General features: G+C 42.8%; 1 protein-coding gene across 5 annotated transcripts in view; it reads left to right on the top strand.

The window, feature by feature from the left end:
* Positions 1-516: 516 nt before the first annotated feature.
* Positions 517-20,850, top strand: part of GLIS1 (GLIS family zinc finger 1) — a 335,102-nt gene continuing 314,768 nt past the window's right edge. For 2 of the 5 annotated variants that reach the window (XM_053248208.1, XM_053248207.1), the window contains exons 1-2: positions 517-1,180; positions 2,801-3,220. In XM_053248208.1, the coding sequence (XP_053104183.1) occupies positions 2,887-3,220 (334 nt within the window). In that variant the 5' untranslated portion in view covers positions 517-1,180; positions 2,801-2,886. Of the gene's footprint in view, positions 1,181-1,357; positions 1,495-2,800; positions 3,221-20,850 lie in introns of those variants that run through there. The other 3 variants (XM_053248204.1, XM_053248206.1, XM_053248209.1) reach the window with 3 other exon arrangements.

Below are 20,850 nucleotides of genomic sequence, written 5' to 3'. Positions count from 1 at the left end.
TGCTGTAATCTAGAGGTCTTATTGAGCAGAGGCTGGACAGTCAGCAGTTGGGGATGTTCTAATTCTAGAATTCCTAAATGAAGCAGGGAGCTGGCCTAAAAAACCCTTCCAGCTTTATGATTCTGTGTAGATAGAAGAACTGGAAGCACAACAGTGTGTGCTTGGCATTGGTAAAACTCAGAAGTGCTCTTACTCCTGGACTTCTGGGCCAAAGCCCAGGGTCTCCACTCCCCCAGGGGACCCCCAAATCCTTTTTAGTCTGTCCTGGGTGGTGTGGTCGTGTTTAAAATACTGTGTGTGTGGTTGGTTTAGGTCCAGGCTCCAAGATTACCTAGGTGCACTTCTGGTAAAACGACTAGGCTGTCTCCCGCTTCAAAGTTTCTTGATGAATGTTCCTCTTTTTAAATAAATGGAAAAACCGTTCTTTTCTTTCCCCTAATTCCGCCCCACCCCCAGGTATAGCGAAACATCACGAAGAGTAGGTTATTTTTGGAGGGGGGAACCAGGTGGGGGGGGCAGGCTGAGGTGCCGAATGGTTGTGTGAGGGAGTCCGGGTAGCGGCGCCAACTTGATCTGTCGTACTATCCTGCCAAAGGACAACAAGGATGTACCCTACATCAGGTGCAGTTTGCGGGAAAGAATACGATTGTGTGTGCAACCACCCTGCGTGTGTGCGTTTCCCCCCAAGCACGACTCTAGCTGCCCAGGCCCAGCAGAGAGGCTTGCGCGCAGGTGCGTTTCTACGGAGAGGCACGGAGCAAACCCACAAGCCGCCACAGCGTGCACAAGAACGCGTGCAAAGGTAGAGGTTTGCATAGCCACGTGCCGGGCGTGCGCCTCTTTGCACACGTGCGTGCCCTTTCTGGCCCTTGTTTGCTCTCAGCCTAGCAGAGCACCAAGGGGGCGGCTCCTGTCCCCGCCCAATCTGGCTCCGGGGCCGGGCTTGCTCAGCCACCGGAGCGTTGGAAGGGCAATGACCGGGGCTGCTTTCAATCAGGCGCCCGGCAGGGGAAACAGCGCCGATCGGTTGGAGAAGCGGCGATGGGCGATGGGCGATTAAAGAGTGAGCTTGAGAGCAGAAGTTACTGTAGCCGCCGCCGCAGCCGCCTGAATCGGAGACGCTCTGAATTGGTTGATCCGGCAGCATCAGCGAGAGCATCTCATCTCAGCATAAACCCTGGTAGGTAGGGAGCAGGAGGCACCCCTTCGGGAGTGGGGACAGAGGGAAGGATTCGGCTTCTCACCTGCAGAGGAGGGGGTGTGGCGGCTTTCCACTTGGGCTGGGTTACACTCCTGGAGGAGGTCCGAGAGTATATATCTTCCGGGCGGCGATGTTGCTGGTGCCCAATTTGTTAGAGGAGGTGGCTCGAGGGTGTCCTGCAACAAATGGCACGTGGATTCTGGCAGCGACCATTGCTTACTGAGGTTCCTCCAACAAGTGAGACACCAAATAAAGCAAGTTTTCGGTTCCTGCAGAACTCTTCGTCAAGCGATGTAGGTGATTAAGATCCCCAGAGGAAGTGTAAACCGTGCAAGGGCGAGAAGGAAGGAGGGTCTGCATCTTGGGAAGGTGACGCGTTCTTAACCGCGCCTCATCAATAAATTCGGAATTGCAATTTGCTTTCAAAATTTACGTTGGTTGTGGTCCTCCAGGTTCCTTACTCTTTGTAAAGCTCAGTTGAAAGGCACCGTCAGGAGCAAAACATTAGCGGCTGCGCCTCCTCGCCTTATGAAAAGAACAGCCGTTGTGCTCAGGGGGAACCTATATTCGATCAATTAAAATACAACTCTAAACTTCCTTCTCCCTCCAAACATCTAGCCACAAAGATTTACGTTGCAAAATACTTTCCAGCCTTTTTACCGTGGTATTTATTGTTCTCTATAAAAATGCATCTGATTTACACTTTATTAGACAATAGCTGAATATTTGCACATGGAAGTATGTTATTTACTGATCCCCTAAGGATTTTTAAATTTAGTTGGGGGGTGGAATTAAGTGCCTAACTAAAAGTAGGGTGTAACACAGATTGTGTCAGGAAGGACACAGGCTATATGAAATTGCTTCTTCTGTTGCTGTATTTAATAGCTACTCTGTATTGTGTCTAAAAACAACAATTTGACTTTGTTGGAACTGTCCCCCACAAAATAAAGCCTGACTGTTAATTTGCTAGAAATGGCCTACAAATAGGTCTTGAGTCGCTCTCACTTGATGTTTGTCCTTTGGAAGTTACACACAACTTGAATTATCCAGTGACATGTATGAAGAATAATTTACCAGTACTAAATGACAAAATTACACCAAAACATTAAAAAAACACCCTTAATTGCATTTTCTTGGAATATATGTCGGTCATTGTAATAATTTTATTTGAATCAATTAATAAATCGATAAATCAGCTTGCAAATAAGCCCTCATCTGACAATGGGGCTGGGCTCTAGCTCATAAAAGCATATGCCACAACAAATTAATTTGCCTTTAAGGTGCTTCGAGACAACTTTTTTTGGGTGATGGTGGTTTGCTACAACAGGCTTAATATAGCCACCCCTTTGGAAGTCCAGCAGAGATGCTACTCCACAAAAAGTGTTACTGTTGATCTATGTTAATCATTTATGGCATACTGATGGTCTAAAATTAAAGGACGCAATCAACCTAGTCTCTCAACCTAGTTTACAAATCCTTCTCTGCTGGATCATCTAGAGATGGTGGTTATTTGCTCTAGGCAACTGGGTGAATGACTGCTTACAAACTTGAGTTCAATCAAGAATGCAAGTGACTAAATAATGTGCAATTTGTTGACAGACTTATACTCTCTCCATTTCGACATCTTGGGCAGCAGTTGATGTAGGAGATTTGAAAGGGTTTCTCCTGTAGAGAAGGATGCCAATATGCACTATGAGGTGGCAGATTATCCAAAGCCCAGCAGCAGTGCAGCATTCTTTGAAGTCCTTGACAAGTGCCAAGTCGTGCCTGCGAAGGAGCTGCCCCAGGTGACCTGTTCTAACAGTGGCCGCGCTTTCTTGAATTCCCAAATGTCCTTCAAAATAACTGTCAGCAATGGCAGCGATAGTATTGAAGCTCAGCGGAGCCCACCTGAATTGCCAGTGCCGCTGCTAGATCTCTTTCCCAAAAGACCAAACATATTTGAGCGACTCCCTATCCTTCAGAGGGCTCAAGAGACGAGATGTCCTAAAACTGGCAGAGAATGTTTCCAGCACAAAGGTGAGTAATAAAATGCATGAATTGTAAAATATTTACCTGTGGTATTCTTTTCCTGCCTTGTTTCTTAGGATTCTGTGTGTCTTTATTTATTTATTAGCTTGGCAACTTTTCTTCACCTTCTCACCGCAAGATAATTTGAACCAGACTTTCCTTGTAGAAGGACTAGTTCGTTGCTGATACTCCTAAGAATGAGCAAGATTGAGTTTTGCAAAATATGCACAGATTGTCCTATAAAGGTGTTAGATCAGGGAAGAAAGTCACAATTATTTCTTCGTTTTTATTCTACATTTGTGGATGGGAAAGAAAATCCATCTTGTAGGTTAGTTTTCTCTTTTCTTTATTTTGTTTGTTTTTAGTAAGAAAATGAAATTGCCACCATCTATCTAAAGGTATTTATTTTGAAGAATGTTTGGTGTCTAATAGACTTGGCGTGAAAACAACATTATGTTTTCATGTGAATTATAGTTAATATTACTGCATTAAGAAAGAAAGATGGCCACACATACTCTTTTTTCCACTTGGATTTTCAAATTCATGTTTTAAAATGCCTTCTGGTTAGTAATAATTGACCTTTCAATAACAAAGAGTCTTGTGACACCTTAAAGACTTTACTTTCTCTTGGCAGTTGGGCAAATGGCTGTTTAGAAGCCTGGGTTAAATCAAGAATGCTAGGTGACTAAGTAATATTGAGTCTGTTGACAGCCATTATATTTAAATTATATTTAGCTTATGTTAAAATATTTGTCTTTAATGCTATTTTTTGCCACTCTTAATTGCAGAGTGCTGAAAATCTTTATCATAAGTTTTTCTTGCTTAAACCCTTTAATAGGGTCAGTATTCTTTCCCTTCTGGAAGTGTGGAAGTGAGTGATGAAATGGGACTGAGATCTACCAGAAGGAGGTCTGATAAGTACTCATATGGGCTTTTCAAGGTGTGTATATGAGCAGCTCAGATATGCTCATTCATCTCCATGGTGAAAGAGAATAGTCTGTTTACCACCAGGTAATCTGCATGACAGGAGTGGACAGGGCTGTGAGGGGACCACACAGATGGTCTGCAATAGCAGAGGAATGGATGGATCCTTGAGCCATCCAATAGGTTCCTGTTCTGGGGAGGGAGAAGATGGTGACAGGTTCCAGTTTTGTGCTGAAATGCTGAACTGAATTATGGGAACTCCTGTGTGGATGTGCCGGTATAGTTACATTAACTTCATTTATATTCTGCCTTTCTTCCCGAAAAGTTTTCAAGGTTTGTCAACAGTATAAAATCAATTACGAACAACTTAAACTAACAAAATGCACTTAAATTTCCCCCCAGAAATCTTTAAAACGGTTACAAGAAAAACACCCACCGCTTAGTCTTCCAAATGCCTGTGAGTTCTTCACACAGCAGGCTTTACCGCAAGTTTTCTGTGAGGCTTTATTGGGAACTCGAAGTTGTCCAAAAAAACCAATGCAAAAAGTGGATTTTAAAACCATGGCTATAAATTGGGTTACACTTGAATGCGCAGTGAAAAACTCCAAATTGTGTGTGAAGTGCTCCGCGATAGCTCACAGGGAAATCTGCCGATATGTGAACACACACCTTCCATTCCGGAGGAGATGCGAGCTAAAGGGCTTTAAAAGCCCTGGGTGAAAAACGCCCTGGTGAAATTGAAAGGCCTTGGAAGGCCTTGAAAGACAAAATAATGTCTTTTTGAAAGACAAAATAATGTCTTTTCTAAACATTAAAATTGATTTAGCCCAATAAGTCTCAAGTTTGTCTGCTGGGAGGAACATATAGTTGATCATAGGTTAGACCATTCAGTGGGGAGTGATATCTGGTTTCTAAGAAGTGACAGGTTTTTCTCTCACTCAAAGGGATGCAGTAAGTATGTAGAGAAATTATCTAAAATCTTCACAAGGCAATCTTGGTTTCTTAAAAATCTCTATGGCAGCATTCTTCATGATGAACTGCTTGATGTAGCCCAAATAAGATAATCTTCTGGAGTCAGGGATTGACGAGAAGAACTTGGGATGGGAGCTCTGATGTTAAAGCAGATCTGATTGTAATTATTTGATCCTCTTGCAGTGCCTTTGAAGCTCTCTGTAGCGGTGATCATAATAGCTTGTCTGGGAAGGCTTTGAGTTCTCTTTCTGATAGATATGTCTAAATGATAATTTATCAGATGATCTTTTTGCTTCAGGAGTGGTTCTAGGCCAAAATCTTTAGAACTTCTGTTACTCTGGAAATCTGTGTCCAACCTTAGGATTTGCCATTGTATCCCTTTCTACTAGAAAGTCTAAATGTAGATGCCTCCTGCCTTCTTGATTATGTGGCCACTTTTTTTTGCATTTGCTTAGATTCTAGCACCAAGGTCCTTGAGGAAGAGGAGTAGGGACCTACTGCCTTACTACTACAAAGCCGCTTAAAGCACCCACTGTTCAATATCAATTTCTTTCTGTGATCTGCAGATTGCTTCTCATGTGTTGAGAATGCATTGGGGTATACTGTAAAGCTGAAGCATTTTACTTTCAGTTTAAATATTTTGGCAAGAGTGAAATGTGTGGCCACTGTATAAGGCCTTAAGAAGCTTTTTCAGAGGGGGTAGTTATGAGCTTGGATGGGGAAGTAAAGAAATTTTGTGTAATTATTCTGTAGCTGCTGTTATAAATTCTGTGTCTTTGACCTGCTGAACCATTTTGTGCAGTTTGTGTCCACTTGTGGCAGCACCCTTTCCACTTTTTCTTATTATCCAAAATTCCACCTTTATATAACTACAGAAGATTAAACTCTTTCTCTTTGTGAACTCTTTCCTTTTTAGTTACTCCTCCCTACCTTTCAGTTGGAGAAGACTGTCCAGACAGTGTGGTATAGGAATAGGCAAGGGCAGTTAAATTGACTTGGGAAATGGGATACTAGAGTTCAGTATCTGAAAAATATCTAACTTTCACTTCCCAACACAGCTCTGCTAACAGTTATCTATGAGATAGATGGCTGCACTGAACTTTGCATTAAACTTGTCATTATGGCATAACTTGCCTAAATGCCTGCCTGGAAATGTTAATGGGCTGGATGAGGGATAACAAACATTAGTTGAATCAAATAAGATGGAGGTAGTGGGAGGTTGGGACCTGAGAGATGGTTTATTATTATTATTTATTAGATTTCTGTACCGCCTTTCCAAAAATGGCTCGAGGCAGTTTACACAGAGAATAATAAATAAATAAGATGGATCCCTGTCCCCCAAAGGCTCACAATCTAAAAAGAAACATAAGATAGACACCAACAACAGTTACTGGAGGTACTGTGCTGTGAGTTTAGAATCTGCCTGTTCTAAACATAAACCTGGGGGGTTTAGATCTGCCTGTTCTGGATGGGGTTATGCTCTCCATGAAAGATCAGGTACGTAGCTTGGGAGTGCTTCTGGATCCAAAACTCTCTGTTTTTCAGGTTGAGGCAGTGGCCAGGAGCACTTTTTATCTGCTTTAGCTGATCTGTCCGTTTCTGGAGGTAAATGACCTTAAAACAGTGGTGCATATGCTGGTAACCTCCAGGCTTGTCTATTGTAATGCACTCTGTGGGGCTGCCTTTGTACGTAGTCCGGAAACTACAATTGGTACAGAATGCGGTAGGCAGACTGATCTCTGGACAATCTGAAGGGTCCTATAACACTGACTTTAAATGAACTGCACTGGCTGCTGCTATGTTTCCGAGCAAATACAAAGTGCTGGTTATTGCCTATAAAGCACTCAACAGCATGGGTCCAGGGTACTTAAGAGAGCACCTTCTTTGTCGTGAACCCTGATGCCTGTTAAGATCATCTGGAGAGGTCTAGTTACAGTTACCGCTGGCTTGTTTGGTGGTGACTCTGGTCTGGGCATTCTCTGTAGCTTACCTGGGGCTTTGGAATATGCTCCCTGTTGACCTAAGAGCATCTCCTTGTCCATTTGCTTTTAGGAAGCCCTCAAGTCGCACCTGTTTTCTCAGGCTTTTAACTGAAATTAATTTAAAACTGTTTAATTTGTTTTTCTCTTACGAGATTGTTTTTACTTTCATTTTGTGAGATTTTAATGGGTTTTACTCTATTTTATATTTGTGTGTTAAATGGTTTATACTGCCTAGAGATGCACATATCAGGTGGTATAAAACTATAATAAATAAAATTAGAGTGGATGTGGGGCATCCTCTGATCTGGACTGAGACTGTGGTATCAGAGGAGGGAGTCTATAATGCTTTGTCTCTGCCATGGCCCTGATCTCTGCTAGCTCTCACTCCTCCATGACTGCTGTTCAGCAACAGTGGCAGCTATCTTCCTGGGGGAAGAAATAGCCACAGGAGTATCTGATCCCAATCAGGACTGTGGTGTGGTGAAGAATCAAAATCTCCTCTCCTACCACAATATGGTTTGGAGCCCCTCACAGGGCCATCCCTAGGAGGGAACGGGGCTAGGGGCGAATCAGCATGTGCTGCCCCTTAACATTTTGATCAAATATACATCATATATAAAACGCGCACACAAACATACACACACTTGCCATGTATGGACACTATTCAATAAAATGAATAACATTTGTAGTGCTGAACAGCATGGAAATTCAGCTCTTTTCACAATGTGATATATTTGAACTTGTTTAGCATGCCTCAAAAACCATTTGGGATGTTCAAATGTTTCAGCAGAATGCTAAAAACAATCTTCAAGACACGAGGGGAGAAGGTTGAGCATGAGCACCCAAAGAGACTAAAACACACAAATAGCTTTTTGTACAGACCGTGCCTTAGCTAGTTCCCTCACTTAGCAAGTTTTTAAAAAAACCATTGTGAAGGAAGATTCTTGAAGGCACAAACAGCAACTGAACTGACAAGAATTTAAGAATATAAAAACAAGTATAGTTATGCAGACATGCATTAACAGAAACATTTCAACATGCAACATTGCAATCTGCATGTTTAAACAAACAAACCCCTCTCTCTTAAGCGACCGCTGGAGAGCTCCCCCCCATCGTCTCTTACCTCCCTCCCACAGCCCCATTGTTAGTTACCAGCCCCTTGTTTACAATTTGGCTCTCCAGCATGTTGCGGGGGGGGGGGGGCAGCGAGGGGGGGCAGTGTAGAGGGCCTAGCACCAGCTGCATTTGACCCGGGCTGAGAAGTCTTCGAGAGTCTGGAGACAGGTGGTGATGCTATTGAAGACTGGGGGTGTGGGGAGTGAAAGGCTTGTTTAAGGAAGAGTCACAGAGGGGCTGAAGAGAAAGAAACTCCTTTCATCCCCCACTACTTAGATACCCCTTCTCCCCTCCCAACAGTATCACTTCTCACAAGGGGGCTGGAAGTACCTACAGATCCTATAGCAACTCAGACACATGCACACTGCTTGTATGCATGCATATATGCAAATTTAACCTGTGTGCTGGTCCTGGTAGGGAGAGATCTGCTTTCCTCCTCTTGCATAGGTCCCCTCGCAGAATTTTTTTTGGGTTTTTTTTTTTTGGCAGGGGTGACTCTTTTGTCATTTGCACTCGCCTTGTGGTGATGTTTGTCTCTGAAGCCGCCTCATGACCAGCTAAGGGATTTCACCTTGTCATTGAGAAAAAAGGAAGTCTGCAGATCAAGGCAGTTAGACGAGAGAGAGCAAAGACCTGGCTATTCCCTCTGGCTCTCTCCTAGCGATGTGTGCGCCCATATGGCAGCGGCTGCGCTGCCAGGAGCTGAGGTGGATGTGCAGTGTGAGGTTGCTGAGCGAGCAGAGAGGCAGGCTGCTCACCGCGCACTCAGCCACTGCTGGTGTGGTGTGCCTCGCCGCTGCTCCTCCCCGCCCAGCACACATGGCAGCTGGTTGCTGTTTGTCTCCAGGAGCTGAGGTTGGCACACAGTACAAGGCTGCTGAGCGAGCAACTGCTCGCTGTTCGTGGTGGCACTGCTGCCGCCACTGCAGGGCCCGTTCAAACGCAGGGCCCAGGGCGGTCACCCTGGTCACCCCACCCTAAGGACAGGCCTGCCCCTACAGCTTCAGTTTGAAGAAGAAAAATAATCATGTTAGCTCTAATGACATGCTTAATGTAATGTGTAGACTGGTCCTCGCGTGGGCTTTATGCAAGCAAATGATTGTCCCTTACCTTAATTATGTATTCTTGCCTTTTTCAGAGTTGAACTGCATTCTTGACGTATTCCTGGATACAGGCAAAAGAGTTTTAATTATCTGTGTAAAGAAATGGTCTGTGGGACACACTTATTTGGCCATGTAGTGTGTATGTGTATGAAAACCATCCCACTGACGTCATTTCAGCCTTCACAGTAGCCCTGTAGGTAGGCTCAGTGCCAGTGCTGGGTTCATTGTTATTTTACCTATTATACAGTGGCAGGGCCATTGCAACACTGGATGCAGTGGTAGGGGCAGTGCATGTTATTGTAGGCAAAGGAGTATAATGGCTGCTAGTGCAGCTGCTGATGAGTGTTTTGAGCTGCTGCTGCTGCTGTAAACCCCCACAAGAGTTTGGAGGAGGTTTGCCTTGGTGGTAGAGGCAGAGCCTTGGAGTGCTTCTTGGCAGCTGTGCTGTCTGCTGTCATTTCCCCCCTCAGGAGTTAGCCATTGTCCCTTTGGATCTCGGCCAGTGCCTGAAGATTGACCCCTGATACTGGCCCTGTGTAGGCTATAAAGAAGTATCCTGTTCTGCAGATGTGAGTGCTTAGGCTGAGATGATGGCTTTCCTAATAATTAGGAGGCTAGCTTATAAGTTTGCGGCTGAGGTGGCATTTGAACCAGGAACTTTCTGGCTGATAGCTCTATGTCAAGGAATCAAGGTGATGAGTGTACAATGTAGACGGTTCCTGTCTTAATTAAATGTGTAGGTTTTCTTTTAACCCACTCCCTTAAGCAGGAAATTAATTGGTGTCAAAATCTAGTTGCGGCATCTAGGAAAACTATTGCAATGGTAGAGGTTGGGTAACATCCAGAGTAGTACTGGCACAACATGCATTATTGCAAAGCATCCTCCATATTGCAGCTCCCTGAAATGCCATTGTTGAGAGCTGGGGAACTCCAGTAGTGGTGTGGGATGTGGTGGTGGTAGTGGGGCTATAAGGGGATGGGGGGAATATCTAGGAACCTTAAGCAGAGTAGTAGGGAGTTCTTGGGTACTCCCTACCCCACACATCCCCGAGGTCTCATCCTAGGCCAACAGCTTTTTGGAGGGCTTGGGGAGTTGAAGTAGGAAATCCTGGAAAATGCTGAGTAAAAGACTGCTGATATCTTGGCAGGTGGTTCTGTTGTCTTCTGGGGGAAGCAACTTGAAATGTTTTGGGCAAGTTTAGGTAGTCAAAGTGACACATTTATAGTATAAGCAGTATGATGCATATTGTGTTAATGCTGGTCAAGGACCATAATAAGGGAACTGAATTAATAGAAGCAGTATTCTTGCATTTCTAGTTGATTTTGTACAAAACACACCTATCTATCTATCTATCCATCTATCATATTTACATACCGCCTGATATATACATCTATAGGCAGTGTACACAATCCAAATTACAATATAAAAATTAAAAAAAACAATTAAAACACTTTAACAGAATAAAAACAACTAGAAACAATTAAGAGTGAAACAATTAAAATAATTTCACAGGATAAACACAATTAAACAGTTTAAAATTTTAATTAACAGCCTGAGAAAACAGGTGTGTCTTAAGAGTCTTTTAAAGTCTCTTTAACACATGGTATTCTTCACTGTTTAAGACAAGATGCCAAGCTTATTAGGCACTGTATTTTTAATGGTCTGGCTAGTCTTGATGTCAAGCTTATAAAGTATGCTAGTCTTGTACATTCTGCCTATACTTCTGTGTAGCAAAAAGAGAGGCAGGACCACCTTGACTATATAGAGCCTACCTTGGCTCTTTTGCTTTACAATTGTGCATAATAACATTTTCCACCTGTGTGCGATTAGAACATGCCATCTCCTTTTGCTTTAACTATTTTTCAAAGGATGGAATTGCTGGGAAGAGAGGAAGAGAGACTCGAAAATAAGCGAGACAATTTTTACTGTAAAATGTCCTATAAAATTTGATTGTAATAGTATTCAAAAAATAAACATGATGCCTTATTAATTACAAGAAACTATACCGTAGTTTTGATGAAAGTAGCATGAGAGGGAGCCTGCTGTTGAAATGTGGCCATATTGGTATACCTCAGTTGAATAAAACTCATCCTGCTCAAGAACTATAAGATGCTTTATAAACTGAATCTTGAAGCGGTGTGTTGTAATTGAGCAGAGCATTGACTCATCAATCTGTGTGCATCACCCATTATTTTAGTTGAGGGAAATAAATTAAAAAGAGATACAAAGGAACGTGTGGGGGATTGTTTTCTGGCACCAAGAAAGGTAATTGGGGCTGAAGTAATCCCTCGGTACATCCTCTGCCTGTCTTCCTTTGCCCAGCCTGCCCCATCCAGTGTCTCAAGACCAGCTTCCTTCCATAGCTTCAGTTCAAATATGCTGCTGATAATCTAACGAGTTGTTCTTACCTGCTATGCCACATCAGTTGGTATTTCAGCCAGTTGGACTGAGCTTCTCCTCCAAGCCCAGTTACCACTTGTTGGGATACTTGCTCAGAAATAATCACACCTTACCATCAGTGTCCCCTCTAACAGTGTTTCCCAGATATTGTTGACAACAACTTCCACTATTCCCAGCTGCAATGGCTTTTGGCTGGGAATTATGGGAGTTGTAGTCATCAACATCTGGGAATTGTTGTTAGAGGGGACACTGCCTACCATCTGCCTAACTGGCAATAAGTTCTGTAGAGGGAGACCAACCTCGTAATAGCTTCTTCCCTCAAATCTGAATTTGATTAGTAAAAGGTACTAATTTTCTAGACTTCCTGTCTGTTACCGGGAACTATCAATTTAAGCAAATAATGTTTCTGTTTACCTGAATTTTCTGATTTTTTTTTTTCTGATCATCATAGATTTTTCCAGTCATTCATATCATATATCGTACAGGAGAATTTTAGGGGTGTGAAATGATTAGTCAAGCAGACATTCTTTCATAGCTTGGCTGCAGTGTTCTCTCTAATTTTCTTCATCTGTGTGCAGAATTAGTTTTGTTCTCGGAAGCAGTATCAAGGCAGTGTGTGTGCACTTGCATTCAGAGTGGGGCTTACCTGATTAAACCTGAGCGGACATAAAAAAATGTGTGAGCGTGCACACACACGCACGCCTTAGAGGCAGCACTGCTTGGCTGTTGTTTTTGTTTGCCCATGGTGCTCAAATGTCCTTGGGGACTCACTTGCATGGAGAGTGTGAACTGTGCATGTGCTTCTATGATTATAATAGCACATCACAGGAATCGCTGTCAAGACATAGCGGCAGTATTCATGGAGAACCTGATTTGCATGAGAGGCTTTTGAGTGTGTGCCAGTAGTGGTCCAACTCTCTGAGGAGCAACATACTGCCTCCTGTGGAATGGGGTGTGACGTGTGGTCGAAATTCCCCCTGCGAATCATTCTCTTCTACTCACTTCCCACTTCTCTGTCCAATCTATCAAATGTGTATGTGTGTGTGTAGTAGCGGCTGTTGGGAGGCGGCAGCAGCGTGAGGCACTTAATCTAAGTGTAAATTAATACAGTGACATAGGAAGATGCTGAAAGGCATCATCTCCTACTGCACGGGAGGAGGCAGTGGTAAACCCCTCCTGTATTCTACCAAAGACAACCACAGGGCTCTGTGGTCGCCAGGAGTCGACACTAACTCGACAGCACACTTTCACCTTTACCTCTTCTACTGCTGCACCTGAATACTGCTTCAAGCGGCAGCATGCCACCCAGCACCCTCTGTGGTGAGGGAATCACCTCTGCCGCTCACCTGACCTCTGTGGAGCCGGTTAGGTGGCGGAGGCAATCTTGCACTGCAGGGGGTGCTGGGGGGGTGTATTGCTGCTCGACGAAGCATTAAGATGCAGCGGTAGCAGAAGTAAGCACCTATTAATTTACACTTAGAGGTGCCGCTCGCTGCTGCCCCCCCAGCGGTGCCTGCACTGGCCGCACACGCACAGAGCCCAGCTTGTTGCACACTCCTTTTCCACTTGCATCACTTGGCAGTGCATGAGGCCGAGCCAGAGCTGCCCTCACTCGCCTCTGTCTACCTCCTTTGGTCCCACTTTGGGTTTTAAAAAGTTAGGGATGGGAGCAGATGGGAGAATTGTTTTGAGCCATTAAGTACAGTTCTGGCCTGCTGGCCCCTCTGTCTCCTGTTGCCTTCACTGACCTCTGCCTATGAGCATTGTGGGAGTGGGAGGATGAGGAAGGCTGACTTAGAATAGCTCTCTGCTGAGTGGTGTGGCACCTCTTGGCAAAGAGCTGTTGCCATGGCAGTGGGTGACAAATGGGAATACTAGGGCAGAAGGAGGTTGACAGCTAGTCTGTCTGGCACCCTGGACAAGCAATTCCTGTAGCATTTTTGAATTGCTGCATATTTTAGGCATGAGGCGGAAAGAAAGATATTTTAATATAAAATTACCCTTTTCTTCCCTAACTAGCTAAATAGCATTCTTAACAAGAGTTTACAATTTTCTGTGTCATTCTTTAAAAAATAATATTGGCTAATAATAATACTTAGCATTTGTATAGCACTTTCAAGTTTTCAAAACGCTTCACATGCACTGTTTTGATGTAATTCTTAAAACAGTCCTGTGAGGTAGGTAAGTACAAGAGAACCTAATTACTTGCAGGGGTTTCGTTCCTCGCCTACCACCACGTGTAACGAGGTATTATTCGTATGGGGAAAGGGGGGTTAGGTTCCAGAATGCCCCCCAAAGTTGTAAAAATGCCCAAACCCGGAAAAAACTACTGTAGTGTGCTCTGTGGGGTCTCCTTGTGTCCAGCAATGCCCCCTGACTGTGAAATGCCCCCAAACCAAAATAAATCACTTGAAAATGCTTGTTTTGTTAAGAAAAGCGCAGTATATTAATTAACAGCTAATTGCCCTATCCAGCAGGCTTCTGTCTACCTTCTCCCATTAAATAAAAATGGGAGAAGCCGCGGCATCCTCAAGGTGCTTCTTCAAATTTTCAATTTGATGTATTACTACCTTGGGGCTTGATAAGAGTGGGGGTTGAACCCACATACACAGAGCTACAACCTGCTGCTTTACACTCAGCCATCTTAACTGTGACCCTAATAAGTCATTGATTTTTTTCAACTAACCACAAAGATATTGGCACCCTTTACTTAGTCTTCGGGGCCTGAGCAGGGATAGTGGGCACAGCCTTAAGTCTCTTAATTCGAACTGAATTATAGCAGTTATATATATATATATATATATATATATATATATATATATATATATATATATATATATATATATATATACACACACACACACACACACACACACACACACACATGATCCCCTGCTGATTTTGTCCATTTGCCCTCTGACACAGAAATGACCAGGCTATAATTGGAATGGTAGGTTTATTGTAGCTGTGAGAGACAGAATAACAACAAACAAACAAACCCTCAAAAGCCCAGTGCCCAAAAGTCAGCGATGGATTTGCATTGTAGTGAGGGAAATAAGTATTCGATCCCTTCACAAAAGATGTCTTAGTACTTGGTGGCAAAGCCCTTGTTGGCAATCACAGAGGTCAGACGTTTCTTGTAGTTGGCCACCAGGTTTGCACACAACCCAGGAGGGATGTTGTCCCACTCCTCTTTGCAGATCCTCTCCAAGTCAGAAAGGTTTCGAGGCTGATGTTTGGCAACCCGAACCTTCAGCTCCCTCCACAGATTTTCTATGGGATTAAGGTCTGGAGACTGGCTGGGCCACTCCAGGACCTTCATGTGCTTCTTCTTGAGCCACTCCTTTGTTGCCTTGGCTGTGTGTTTTGGGTCATTGTCATACTGGAATACCCATCCACGACCCATTCTCAATGCCCTGGCTGAGGGAAGGAGGTGCTCACCCAAGATCTGACGGTACATGGTCCCGTCCATCGTCCCTTCGATGCGGTAAAGGTGTCCTGTCCCGTTAGCAGAAAAACACCCCCAAAGCATAATGTGTCCACCTCCATATTTGACGGTGGGGATGGTGTTCTTGGGCTCATAGGCAGCATTCCTCCTCCTCCACACACGGCGAGTTGAGTTGATGCCAAAGAGCTCGATTTTGGTCTCATCTGACCACAACACTTTCGCCCAGTTCTCCTCTGGATCATTCAGATGTGCATTGGCAAACTGCAGACGGGCCTGTACATGTGCTGCCTTGAGCAGGGGGACCTTGCGGGCACTGCAAGATTTCAGTCCTTCACGGCGTAGTGTGTTACCAATTGTTTTCTTGGTGACTATGGTTCCAGCTGCCCTGAGATCATTGACAAGTTCCCCCCTTGTAGTTCTGGGCTGCTTTGTCACCGTTCTCATGATCATTGCAACTCCACAAGGTGAGATCTTGCATGGAGCCCCAGACCGAGGGAGATTGACAGTTGTTTTGTGTTTCTTCCATTTGCGAGTTATCGTACCAACTGTAGTCACCTTCTCACCAAGCTGCTTGGCGATAGTCTTGTAGCCCAGTCCAGCCTTGTGCAGGTCTACAACCTTGTCCCTGACATCCTTCGACAGCTCTTTGGTCTTGGGCATGGTGGTGAGTTTGGAAGCTGAGTGATTGCTTGCTTCTATGGACAGGTGTCTTTTATACAGGTACTGTAACAAGCTGGGATTAGGAGCACTCCCTTACAGAGGGTGTTCCTAATCTCAGCTTGTTACCTGCATATAGTGAAAAGACACCTGGGAGCCTGAAATCTTGCTGGTTGATAGGGGATCGAATACTTATTTCCCTCACAACAATGCAAATCCATCGCTGACTTTTGGGCACTGGGCTTTTGAGGGTTTGTTTGTTGTTATTCTGTCTCTCACAGCTACAATAAACCTACCATTCCCAATTATAGCCTGGTCATTTATGTGTCAGAGGGCAAACGGACAAAATCAGCAGGGGATCAAATACTTATTTCCCTCACTGTATATGTGTGTGTATATGTGTGTATATATGTATATGTGTGTGTGTGTGTGTGTGTGTGTATATATTTGTGAGAGAAGTTATTTTATAGTAATTGGATTGGTGTTTCTGTTTAAAGGGAAGGAAAATGCCCACTTCAGTGGAGAAGGAAATAATCTATCTCCAAATTACTGAAAGGTGAAGCGTCTCTTGACACCAAAAAATTGTGTTTGAAAGTTGTATTCCTTTTGTCATAGCTGTCATAAAAACTTGTGAATGTAACCAACCATGATCAAAATATTTATGCTCTGACAGTATTTTATCTGTAATAGTTTATCCTTGGTACTGATGCATTTATTGCATTTTATCTTTACCCTCACTCTTTCCCAGAACCAATATAGCTCAAATAATGAGTGATATTTATCAACAGAGGATGGATTTGCTGCAGGTATGAATGACTGTGTCATACATTATGTCACCCTTTAGTGCAGGGGTGGGGAACCTTGGCCCTGCAGCTGTTGTTCAACTACAACTCCCATCATCCCCAGCCACAGTTATTGTGGCTGGGGATAGTAGGAGTTGTAGTTCAAAAACAGCTGCAGGGCCAAGGTTCCCCACCCCTGCTTTAGTGTGTGCTCCATCACAGGAAAAAATTGGCTTCCAAAGAATAAAATTTTTAGACATGTAAACCCCTGCTAACTTGGCAGAGAGGCACCTTTTAACATGGTGATTCTCTTTATTTAGCAGGGGGAGAGTAACTGGCCCTATCCACCCCCAGCACAGTACCTCCAGTGACTGTTGCTGGTGTCTATCTTATGTTTCTTTTAGATTGTGAGCCCTGTCTATCTTATGTTTCTTTTAGATTGTGAACCCCTGGACAGGGTTCCATCTTATTTATTTGGTTTTTTTTCTGTGTAAACCTCCCTGAGCCATTTTTGGAAGGGTGGTATAGAAATCGAATAAATAATAAATATTAATAAGTAAATATTCACAAAATATTGGGACAACTTTGTTTGTTTTTGCAGCTTTAAAAAAAGGAATGGAGGAGTGTGCTAGTGATGGAGAATTAAAACATATTTTTATGTTAAAATGATGGACATTCACAAAATGGCACATTGCTGGGAGCCTTGGAGAAATATCTTGCTTGTTCTGAATGGACATTGTGGATAACATCTAATGGCTTCTCTTACAGTCTCACAACCACATTCCATGTGGAAATTGCAATAGTGATGGTTATGGGAAAGTATTGCATTGTCTGAAGTATGAAATATATTGCATTCATTAGTCTCAGAATACAGTGTCCTTGCACCAAAAGCACACTCTTGAAAGGGGCTATATCGGTTGTATGCCACAATTTATTTTAAATATGCACTTATTTCATTTAAGAACTGTGTGTAAAGGCCTCTGAAGACTTTCTTAATGTAATGAAATAGCAAGAGGGCTCCCCCCGCCCAACCCCAAGTGTGGCATGTGAAAAACCGAAGACCACTTTATCTAAATTCAATTCCAAATCTACCTTTAGGCTTGGACTTGAGTACTTTTGAAGATTTGCTGCCAAGTCGTCTCCTCACCCTCTGCATTTTAAGTCATGTGTGTGTGTGTGCTTTTATGTTTGTACAACGCATGCTTCACTGGTAACCTGGCAAGACTTTTTCTTTTCTTTTCTGTGGTTTATTTTGTGTTTTATTAAATGATTATTCATCACTATTACTGGTAAAAATGCTGCTGTAAGAAATAAGTCCAATTTATGCTGTTTCAAATTTTCATGTGGTTTTGTGCATTTACGAATTGCAAGAAGTTATTCAAACCATTGCAAAGTAATGAGCCAAGCTCTATCTCGCCAATCGGTACATTAACATAAATATTGTAAAGTTTGATGTTTCTCGTTGATGTTGATTGGCCTTTTGCTTAGCTACGCTTGAATGGCTCTTTGATGGTTTTAAACGATTTCCTAATAAAAAGCACAAAAGTAGAATAAATCTGATTTATAAATTTGTTTCATAGATTAGGTAAATGATGTTTGCATTCAAAGGGATCCTTGATGATGAAGGATTTGCAGATAACAGCAGGAGTCTTGATCTAAAAAGAAAAATAACTTCATTCTTATGTGCATTTGCATGTTTTACTGAGGGGGAAAGTGGCTCTAAGAAGACATCAGCAAATACCGTAAAACTAACTTTTTAATGCATATTTCAATTGCTGTTATTTTAAGCTCTTAAGGGGTTGAAGACTTAGTTTATTCTGGAACGCTGCTGAGCTATATGAAATGTGACTCTTGGGACATGGTATTTTAATACTTAGTAGAAATATGTATAATAGTAGATGATGTATTTTGCCTGCCTTCCAGGTCTCAAGGAGTTAGACATACTGACTAAGTCGGAGAATATCCAATGTGTAAATCAATACCTAGCTCTGTATAAAATAAAAATATTTTTGTAATCAAAATCCAGTAATTTTACAAGTGAGTGTACATACAAGGGTAAGAATACACGCTACAACTCTGAAGCCAAGTAACTTCCCAGCAAATAGTGTAAGCCCTGAACTTTATTGCCGATGTGTGCTGGTGATTCACTGCTGTTCCATGACTTGTGGTAGCAAAGTAGCTTAGTTAAAAACTAAAACCGCCAACCCTTGGGTGGAAAAAAAGGTACAATTTAAAGTGCATCACAAAAATGAAATTTAATAGAATCCACGATCATAAACTATGTTGCTTTTAGCTCCGTTAAGTGAAAGACCTCAATAAATGTACTGTACTACTTCTGTTGCAAATATATTTTTGCTTGTTGGAGATTGACGGTGACCCGAATGCCAAATAAGAAATGAAATGGTTTGCTAGATGGATGTGCTCTTAAGTACTTCATGCTTAACGTGGTCCAGGTTTCTTTTTATAATATGTTTAAATAGTAATTCTTTGGAATGCTGGGTGCCTAAAGCTAAGCACTTAATGATGTGCCGTTTCAGATATCTAGGAGCAGGTTTATGAAATGGGATATTTTGCTGGAAGGGATGAGTGGACACTTCAGAGCTATCAGACCAAAGTAAATAGCAGGGTGATACCTTTTGATAAACATTATTCTTAACAAAAAGCAAGCTTGAGTTCTGTCTAGCGAACTTGGTGTTTTTCAAAATGACGTGCATGAGAATAGGGGCAAACTTTATGTGTGTAGTATGTTGCCTTTCTCCTTGGGTCTGATTGCTTCTGCTATCCTATTGCTGCAATAGCTAAACAGTTGGGTTTAATTTAATCCAAGTCCTGAATTGAGAGCGAAGCATTGGTGAGTCCCTGATCATCTATTCTTCTCTGATATGATCCTGTTCTGTGGAGAACCACCAAAAGGACATCCAAAATAGTATTGGTTGAACAAGGTTCCAGGTTTTGTCGCCTCATGGTAAAACAGACTTCCCAATGTTTTTTATCCCCCCCCTTAAAAAAGATTAAAATGTTGACTTGCCATTTGCCCCATATATTTGCCAGACAGATGAGTTTGTGGCTTGTGTGGCTTACAACGAAGAAAGCTACAGATGTATTTTCCAAGAAAAGTTATTGTGTGGTGGGATTTGCACACGTGCTTAGGGTTCCTGGAATTGCTTCCATTTAAATCAAAGGGAGATCTTATTGTTGTCTTCAAAGGCAAAGAGAATTGAGCTCAGAGGGCTGTGTGACACTCCCACCCCCACTGGACTGAAGAACAGAGGCAAGAAGTATGACCTTCTTTTGCTCCTGTTGAAATGAAAAGAGACTTTGCCATTGACGTCAGTGAGACCACAATATGGACAGTGGTGTTGATGTCATTGATCTCTTCAAGTTCAACTTTGTCTTCAGATGGCTCTTTGAGGCTCTTCATACGATTCCTGAGATCATGCTACAAGGAAATCTGTTTAAGACATGTTCTAGTGAATCTTGTCATAGTGTCTGACTCGTAAAATTACTTTGGGTTTTCTTGGATCGTTGTAAGAATACCCCCCCCCCCATATGCTCTCAGTTAGTGAAGGAAATATTGGGATACATTGGGTCACATTGATGGGAAAGATGTCTAGATGAAGGAATTTCAGGATCACTCCTTGCCTTCGGCATTTGGACCTAAAGCCAGGCTAGAGGGACGTGTAAGAATAGCACAGTACTGTTTTTCTAAGTAACAGCTGTAGAAGCTGCCCATTCTGGCTATTTTCTTGACCTTTTTGATTTAAAAATAAGACATTTACCTTGACATGTGAATGTGTAAACAAACCTTATGTACTTTAGAAGCCTCTGATAGAGCCAGGTTACATGTTATGAGGGCCACAGGGATACCACCATCTCTGTAGAGTCCCATGCCCCCGTAATGCATAGGGATATTTAATGTAGTGCAAGCCCACTCCACATAATTGAATGTTGATGTCATTATGAGAGTGCTTTTGGGGAATTATAATGCTACATTATAAGGTAAATTCTCTGAGACATTATCATTAAACTGGGGGTAAAAATCATAGGGTTGTTGTTTTGGGTGACATGCCACGACTTGTGTAACCTCTAAGAAGCTGCATTGCTGGTAATTGTGCCATATCAAATGCAACCCACTGTCAGTCCCAGCTGAGGCCATGAACGACACGTTTTTTGTTCTATTAGTGTTTCTTGTGATTTGACTGGTTGTTCTGTTGCTCTGAATAAAATCTTGTGTGTGTCAGTTTTTTTCATCCA

This window comes from Hemicordylus capensis, chromosome 4 (genome assembly GCF_027244095.1).
Source record: "Hemicordylus capensis ecotype Gifberg chromosome 4, rHemCap1.1.pri, whole genome shotgun sequence".
In the NCBI taxonomy this organism is placed as follows: Eukaryota; Metazoa; Chordata; class Lepidosauria; order Squamata; family Cordylidae; genus Hemicordylus; species Hemicordylus capensis.
The sequence above is the reverse complement of the archived record's forward strand: the minus strand, read 5'-3'. Positions and strand labels throughout refer to the sequence as shown.